Source organism: Ceratosolen solmsi, unplaced genomic scaffold (genome assembly GCF_000503995.2).
Source record: "Ceratosolen solmsi marchali unplaced genomic scaffold, CerSol_1.0 scaffold10, whole genome shotgun sequence".
NCBI lineage: Eukaryota > Metazoa > Arthropoda > Insecta > Hymenoptera > Agaonidae > Ceratosolen > Ceratosolen solmsi.
Genome location: NW_011948412.1, coordinates 25,631,359 through 25,640,287, shown reverse-complemented (window position 1 = coordinate 25,640,287; position 8,929 = coordinate 25,631,359). Strand labels below are relative to the sequence as shown.

Genomic DNA, 8,929 nt, shown 5'->3' with positions numbered 1-8,929 from the left:
GGTGAGTGAGTGTTATTGTGAAAATTGCGCAGGGGGTCGGCGTGCCGAGTGGGGCAGTAGCAGCTGCCGGTGGCTCCGTTACCAGCGCAAGTCTACTCAAACTCCAGCAGCAACAACAGCAACAGCAACAACAACAACAGCAGCAACAACAGCAACAACAACAGCAGGCAGCGGTTCAACTTCAGCAACAACAACCGAGCAGCAATGCGCCGCAGCCGCCTTTCAACCAGGTGAAATTTACAACTACAGAACTCTCCCATTCTCCCACCTAATTAGATCCAACACTTTCAACATTTACCGCCAACAAATTATTATTGAAGCATAGTTTAAGTCAGCGGTGATCTCAGAAACACAACCTATTTTTATCTTATCTTTTCTTATCATTCTTTATCTTATTCTCTCACTTCAATCTCTATTTTAAGCTCGCATTATGTATAATGTACATACTTGTCGTTTCTGTTTCGAGATTTCTGAAGACCTTGTGTTTTTAGTTTTTAGTTCATTGGAATATGGTGTTGTCTCAGTTAATAACTTTTGAATAACATTTTCATAGTTTTACACAGGGATTTGATCTAATTTGTTAAATTCCACTATCAAAACGATTATTATTATTACTATTATTAGTATTATTATTATGAGTATTAGTATTAGTATTAGTATTAATAAGTGGATTGTGATCATAAATTACATTGTAGTTTGTCTTATCTCATAAATCATATTATTTTAACATACTTTAGATTTTAATATAGCTAATTTTATTTCATAAGAATTAATCTAATTTTAATTTTTTTGAAGAATCAATTTAATTATATATAAAATTCATTACATTATAATATTCATACAAATGAATTAAATGAATTAAATGTGCATAGAGTTTCTTATTGAATATTATCTATTATGAGTATTAATATTAATTTTCTGATAATAATGAACAATACTGTATGCTAATTAATGCAAAATATTGTTTGAAATGTTTTATTTATTATTGAAATGGCCGTTTATCTATATTTAAGATGTTATCCGCGTACGTATTTCATAAATCGCTATATATCAAAAATATAATTTTTTAATGAACGGATAAAAAAAATTTAACATAATATAAAATTATATTTACGAATATTTATATAATGAATATTTATATATTGTATTGTTAACATATAATATATTTATTTACAAAACAAGAGCATCTATATATATCTCAATTATTATCGCAAAGATGGAAATTGAGAAAAACCCAACATAAGAGCAATAAGAAACTATTATATATGATTCTTCGTATGGATGAATTCATTTGCGATTATTGTAACATCGTTCGCATTTAATGTGAAAAAAGCGAATATGTATAATAGTTAAATGAAACACGAATGAAATCTTTCTGCCTTGTGATAAACTCACTTCTTTTAAACATTGCTTTTTTGTAGATTTGTCTTTTCTTGCATGTATTTGCTTTTTTATTTTTTTTTGCAATTAAAAGTTGGGTTAGCTTATAATTTTATTTCGCTTTCGATCTGAGGTGATTTTTTATCTTGAGCTTCCGATTATTATTTATAATTTGCCCAAATATTTATACCTTTGAATATGATTTCTTTCACCTCCATTTATTTGCATGTTTTATAAGCATTTGAACATTGTATAATTTTTACGTTATAATTATTTTTAGTTTTATATATTGGTTTAGATTAGATTTTTTATGAATATCTGAATACAAAAATATCCAGGACTTTTTTAAATCGTAACGATAAATGTATTTTATTTATAAATATATTTTATTTATTTCTATTATCTCTAATATTATGAAATATAATTTGAATAAAAATCTATTTTAATATTTTTGTAATGTATTTAATGTTGAATTATATTATTTCAAATGTTTATCTGTTCTATGCTTGTAGTTTCATTATTTTATGTGAATTTAAATATTTATAGTGCTTAGTTGTAATTAAATTATGAATTAATTTTATTAAGAACCAAAAATACGGCCAAAATACTAGCTACTTATACTTGAAATTAAATATACTTTTTTTTATCATAATAGAGGTATTGAATTCCATCAAAGAATATTTGTATTTCCTCTGCAAGATTGTGTATAAAAAAATTATCTTTTGCGATACTTTAGAATATTGATTTTATTCAAACATATAATTTATTGATTCTATTAGTGTTTGTGACGTACAGTATTTTAATAATAAGATTATTCATGTTCATTATGAAAATTCTACAATACTTTTAAAATGAAAGGAACTTTTTTTTTTAATTGATCAAATAAATAAAATTCAAATCATTAAAATTGTTTTTAAGAGTAACACTATATTCATCTTTGATTAATCCTCTAAAAAATGAAACTGAAAATGAGAAGAAAATATAAATAACCAATAATAACAAGTGAATCGAATATTTATTGTGATGAAAAATCGCAGGCTTCGCGCACACCGCAGAATCAGCCGAGTACTCAGCAGCTGCGTATGCTCGTCCAGCAAATACAGCTGGCCGTTCAGGAGGGCTACCTCAACCATCAGATTCTGAATCAGCCACTAGCTCCTCAGACTCTTATGTTCCTTAATCAACTACTACAGCAGATTAAAGTCTTACAGCAGCTTCACCAACAGCACACCATGCAGAACTCTCTCAAGTCTAATGGCCAGAATGTTCTACAGATAAGTGTACAGATTACCAAGACCAAGCAGCAGATTGCTAATCTTCAAAATCAGATTGCTGTGCAGCAGGCGACTTACATGAAGCAACAGCAACAGCAGCAACAGCAACAGCAGCATCCCACCACGCCGTCACAGCCATCAGAGTATTATAAACCATCGGTGCATGACCCGATGAGCGCACTGCAAAATAGCTTCGGTGATCTTACCATGAATAAGGAGCCTCCAGTGGTTAGTTTTAATTTTTTTTTTAAGAAAATTTAAGCAAGCATGCAATATGATCAGTTTGCAACTATATACTCTTTCGTTATCAATTAATTAAAATCACGCAATAAATAAAGTACTTCACATTTTTTTCTGAACAATCGTCTTCTTGGCGATTAAACGATGCATGTATATTTACTTTAAATGGAAATCCAATAAGTGCAACTTCAAAATTTACGGCTCTTCTGCGTAGAGCCAGCAACAATCACGACTCAATCAATGGAAGCTTCCGTCCCTGGATAAGGACGGTGACTCGGTTGTAAACGAGTTCTCGCGCGCACCCGGCAGCACAAGTGCAAAGCCGCCTACGACACCAGGCAGCCTCAGCCAGTCCCATAGCAGTCCGAACATGAATCCACTCCTCGGGCCTGGAGATGGAACGTGGTCAACCCGGCTCGGTGATAGCGGCTGGCCTGACACCGGTAATAATGACTCCACCGACGGCAAGGATTGGCAGCCCCAGACCGCAGGCGTCGCCTTTACAGATCTTGTACCCGAATTCGAACCTGGCAAGCCCTGGAAGGTAATATTCTAACAATCTAAATCATTATAGTCGATAATGTTTTGATAATATTAGCGTTCTACGATTTTGTCGCTGAGACTAAATATAGTTTAAATATTTCATCATGTTTAGTTATTTGATTAAATGCTATTGTTATTCGATTGGATTTGAGATCATAATTTCGAACTAAATTAAGGAAATGTGTATTTGAAAAATAAATGAGAAAAAGGAGTCTGATTTATAAATATTCATATGAGTTTGATGTAATCAATTAAAATTGCAATAGGTGATTACGTAAAGTTAAATCTTTATTGTTTTAATAATACAACCTACAAAAAATCTTTACGACTTTTGCATACAAAGATAAAATAACAATATAATATGCTTTTAGTTTATAAGCTCTGTCTTGGTCGCCGTATATTTCACATGTTTCTAGGGAACACAGATGAAATCGGTGGAGGACGATCCAAGCATAACACCTGGTTCGGTGGTGCGTTCACCATTGTCCATAGCCTCCATCAAGGATCCCGATACACTTTTTTCGACGGGTAGTAAAACATCACCACCGCCTCAGGCCGTTAACGATAGCACATCCATTCCAAGTCTTAGTAATTCTACGTGGAGCTTCAATCCCCCGGCCACAACGCCCAGTATTTTCACCAGGTATAAGAATAATCATCTCTAATAATTCAATTTTTCACAATTTTCAATAATAGTTTTAAAGTACTGTTAGTGTACGGGCCTTAAAATTTAAAAGATTGATTCATTTTGAATTTCGGTATACTTTATCTCTTTATAATTTTCGTTTACGTATTCATATATGAATATGCATATACTTAATTTATTATCAATTGTATTAAAAAAGGTTTGTATAACAGTAGCTCTATCAAATACGTTTTTCCATAATACATTTGCATTAAAACTACTTGTCATCAATAATAAAAGAAGTCTTCGCAATGTTAACAGCACAAAGAACACCTGGGGTGACGCAGCCCCACCACCGACGGCAGTCACGTCGGAACTGTGGGGCGCGCCTATGAGTAAGTCTCGTGGTCCGCCGCCCGGACTCGGCAGTAAGGGTACTACATCTATGTCTAACGCAAGCAATGGTTGGGCCGCCCTTGGGCGCTCCAATACCTGGGCGCTTCAAACTAATGCACCAAGCGGCAGCAATACTGGATGGGTTTCACCCTCGACATGGCTTCTACTGAGAAACCTTACGCCTCAGATTGACGGCTCTACACTCAAGACGCTTTGCATGCAACACGGACCCGTGCAAGACTTCCGGCTCTACCTTAATCATGGAATTGCACTCGCTAAATATTCCTCGAGAGATGAAGCTATTAAGGTAAGTTTCTTCGGTAATTTTACAAAACAACTGTATTATGGATAACATTGTATAATTTGATATATTTTTAAAATTTACATATTCGTTAACTACATATAATTCTTGATAAATGCTTTTGCACATTTGAACTTTATGATATATAATAAATAAAAATCATTTTTTTATGATAATTTTATTATTCAACTTCTCATTCAATAATTGAAAAATTCTCATTTTTATTCACTTTGAATAATTAAAGTTCTGAGAATTTGTATATTAAAAATAGATTTTTTAAATAGATTTTGCATTGATTATTAATAAATTTTAAATAATATTAATATTGAATATAATAGTACTACTTTTATTTTTGTCATGTTACAATGCTCTCTCCATCGAAGCACGGGCATAAAATAATGTCCGAGATATTAAATTTTGATTGAATTAAAGATGTAATATTTTAATTATTTTAATCAAATTAATAATATTAATTATTCAAATAACAAATAAAAAATAAATCTGAGAAAACTATTTCTCAAGCAACATTATTGTAATTATTGGCAAAAGTATATGGATTTTTCAAATATTATGTATTATAATATACATATATACAAATTAAATGCTAATGTATACATTCAATGTATTATGAATGTCAGATTTTAATGATTCTCTAGTAATGATTGTTCTCCACTGTTGAATATTATGTCATTTTTTAATATAAACTAATGCCTTCAGGATTAAATAAAATTTTTAGAATTATTTCGGTTGCTGATAATAATAAACGAGCAACGAAAACAAAAAACGGCGAACGATTTGTTGCAGGCCCAGGGTGCGTTGAATAACTGCGTTCTTGGTAACACGACGATTTTCGCCGAGTCGCCGGTTGACAGCGAGGTCCACACCTTACTACTGCAACTGAGTCATGGGAGCGGAGGCGGTGGTGGTGCAGGAGCCCAGCAGCCCAGTAGCGGCGCCGGTGGGTGGGGTCTTAGACCAACTGCCAACAAGGCCGGGCCGCCGACTGACACCTGGGGCGCGGGCACAAGCCAACTATGGGGTGCGCCACCCGCGAGCAACTCCCTCTGGAGCAGCACGGGCATTGACTCAAGCGACCAACAGCGCGCAACTCCGAGCTCCCTCAACTCGTACTTACCCGGAGACCTCCTGGGAGGTGAGTCCATGTAGATGATGATGATGACAAACGGGAGCCGAGAATGGAGCCCACTACTCACGAGCGACGTCAATTGAAATGCTAAGAAAATGTTTTAATGATAACGAAAGATTTTACAAATCATTCGATACATCTACATAAATGCACACTCATACATACACGCGCGCACTTTATATATACATACATACATAAAAAACTTGTGCGCGCGTATGTCTGCTATGTGGCAAATGACAACAGACGCTAAGACATGTAATTTGTACCGAACACTTGAAAAGCCGTGTTGCGGAAAATACATTAATAAGAAAACAACTATAAGCTAAAATATGCAAGACGAATATAAATCAACTACTATTATTGAAAATGGGTGGTTGGCGCTAGCGGCGGTTGGCGCTACTCCGAACCTCCGAGACTGTAGGCTATTATTGTAAACGGTATATTGATAGATATATAATACTACGTATATGTGTATGTATGTGTATATATATATATATATATATATATATATATATATATATATATATATATATATATTTATATATGTTTGTGTGTGTATATATGTATATATGTATGTGGAGTTTATTCTACTGCATACATATATATGTGTATTTATGCATGTATATTTATACACTACGTATTTATGCGAGAATTCGTCCCCGAACTAGCGTTACTTAACAGGATGCCGAGAAAAAATCAACGGATTTAGAGGCGTTGAGCAGCGCGAGACTGTAAACGGAAGCCTCTTTTCTTATTCTATTAATTACGTCTTCATTTTTAATTTATTTTTTGTAACTATTTTGCGTAACGATCGCTTGTTAAGAGAGCAAATATTAAAAAAAAAATTGGAGAAAGAAGGAAACACCACCATCCTTACTTTTTCGCCTGCTCCTCGCGCGATTGTCGATACATAAATAATACGTGTGAGACTTGTCGAGGAGCCTCGCAAATTTTACAATATAGAGGACAAAAGAAATTAAAACGGGCCCACCAGACCACACGTAAAAAACCGCTGCGAGGCTCGCCGAAGGTCGATTAGCTTTACTTTTCTTCTTCATAGTCTAGAATGGGATATTACACCACAGGCGTGCGCTTTCAAACGAGTGTTCCATTTTTTCTTTTCTTCTTTCGTTCTTCATTCTTCGACGGGCAGTCGAAGACTGCCGGCAAACATCAAATTTAGACTGTATCAATCTAATCAAAAAGGGTGTAGTAAAGTATGGAAAAAAGGAAACGAAAAAAAAGAATCATATAAATAATACAAAGCGAGTGAGAAAGGAGAGAATCAAGAGGTAATTCTTCTGAAAGCGACAAATGAAACAAACAAAAAAAAATCTATTGCTCTGTCTTGTAGCTGTGAAGTTTCAGGTCTTCACGGAGCTCTTAAACATACAGTACAGTAGAAACGAAGAGGAAGAAACCTATATGGTTCCAAGGTGCGATAGTATGTGAAATTCTCTCCGTTCCCAAAGTCTGATACATACAAGTACATATATGTTATATTAATAATATAAAAAATCCGTCGAGAGGCTGAGAAAAAAAGGACACGCGTAGCGCTATACGTAGCTAACGAGAAAATAAATATAAATTAAAGCCAACGAGAGCGAAAGAGAATAAATGAGAAAAAGAACGATAGAACGAGAGAAAGAGTATAAGGCGAGAGATTGAGGGAGAAAGAGAGAAAGAGACGCGGCCGGCGACGCAACGATACCAAATGTTATCGCAATAACGTAAATTTTATTCTATATTAAATCTAAATGCCACCTGTCGTGCCAATGTCCAGTGTGTCTCTGTACCATTTATTAAATGTAGCAGTTTTAATGATATTAAATAAACCGACGACGAGAATGAGTAAAACGGGGTTGTACTTTTTTTTTAATTTTTTTTTTAATTTTTATTGAGTGGGTGTAGGAAGCTTTTGCGTAATATATAAGGAAATAAGTAGTTTTGACGATAATTTGACGCTCGAGCTTCATTCACATAAACGAGTGAGAATGAAAGAGTGCGAAGAGAGTAGTAATAAAAATATTAGCTAGCGAAGACGAAAGATTCATTAAAGCAATTGCCGATATATGTGCACATATACAAATATAAATATATACCGTACGTGTAAATATCGTAAAGCGGTGTCGTAGCCCATGATTATCTAGCATTCTTTTACGAATGACGAGAAGATATTTTCTTCGACGTAAAACAAAGAAAACAAAAATAGAACTTTAATGAGATTTTTTTCTTTCCCCTCATCGGTCGTTATCGCGTGCTCTCAACGAACTTCGGGCCCATCAGTAATGTTCAATATGCAAATTCGATGTCGCACTTCTTAACGGAACTTTGACGTCGATTTTTAGACTAGAAAAAAATTGACCAAAAACAGATAAACAAAACATTGATAGGAACGTTTTCAACATTTCACATAGAGCCTCGGTAACCGAGGTTGAAGTTTTTACAATTGCGGTTTATAAACTTCCTTTTTTCATTAGTGTTGAAAGTACCTGATTGACTGATGAGAGGGGAATGACATTCATATGACGGAGGATGGGAAAGGGATACAAACGGGATACACATAAACCTAGAATTTGATACTTTGATCTTGTATTATTTTTTTCTTCCCTCATTATTTTAGAAGCTTTTTGTAATTTGAACACGCGTATGGAATCTTGCACTCTATTTCCTTATGCTCTCTTATCACTCATTCTCACTCCTCTTTTTATTAATCTTTCCCTCTCTCAGTCGACGTAATTTGATAAGCGACGGTTTCAACAAATGAATAAAAATTCGTAAATTAAAAAAAATATGTGTCTATAACAATACAAGACAACCGAATGGCGTAGCGATAAGCAGATTTAGTGTTTTTAACCAGTAATATTAATAAAAAATAAAATTGGTACATAAAACACAACACGTACACAACAGAGTCGAAAAGAGAGGAAAAGGTTTTAAAATTGAAGATATATATATATATAAATAAGAATAAGAGACACACGTGAAAATAAAAATACACTTACACACATCGATAGAATTGT

The 8,929-nt window shown here is 33.9% G+C and overlaps 1 protein-coding gene across 4 annotated transcripts in view; it reads left to right on the top strand.

Moving 5' to 3' along the window:
* Positions 1-6,062, top strand: part of gw (trinucleotide repeat containing adaptor protein gawky) — a 16,000-nt gene extending 9,938 nt beyond the window's left edge. The window contains exons 9-13 of one of the 4 annotated variants that reach the window (XM_011500832.1): positions 2,418-2,882; positions 3,109-3,438; positions 3,863-4,080; positions 4,384-4,765; positions 5,564-6,062. In XM_011500832.1, the coding sequence (XP_011499134.1) occupies positions 2,418-2,882; positions 3,109-3,438; positions 3,863-4,080; positions 4,384-4,765; positions 5,564-5,926 (1,758 nt within the window). In that variant the 3' untranslated portion in view covers positions 5,927-6,062. Of the gene's footprint in view, positions 1-2,417; positions 2,883-3,108; positions 3,439-3,853; positions 4,081-4,365; positions 4,766-5,563 lie in introns of all 4 variants that reach the window. The other 3 variants (XM_011500815.1, XM_011500823.1, XM_011500807.1) reach the window with 3 other exon arrangements.
* The last annotated feature ends 2,867 nt before the right edge of the window (positions 6,063-8,929 follow it).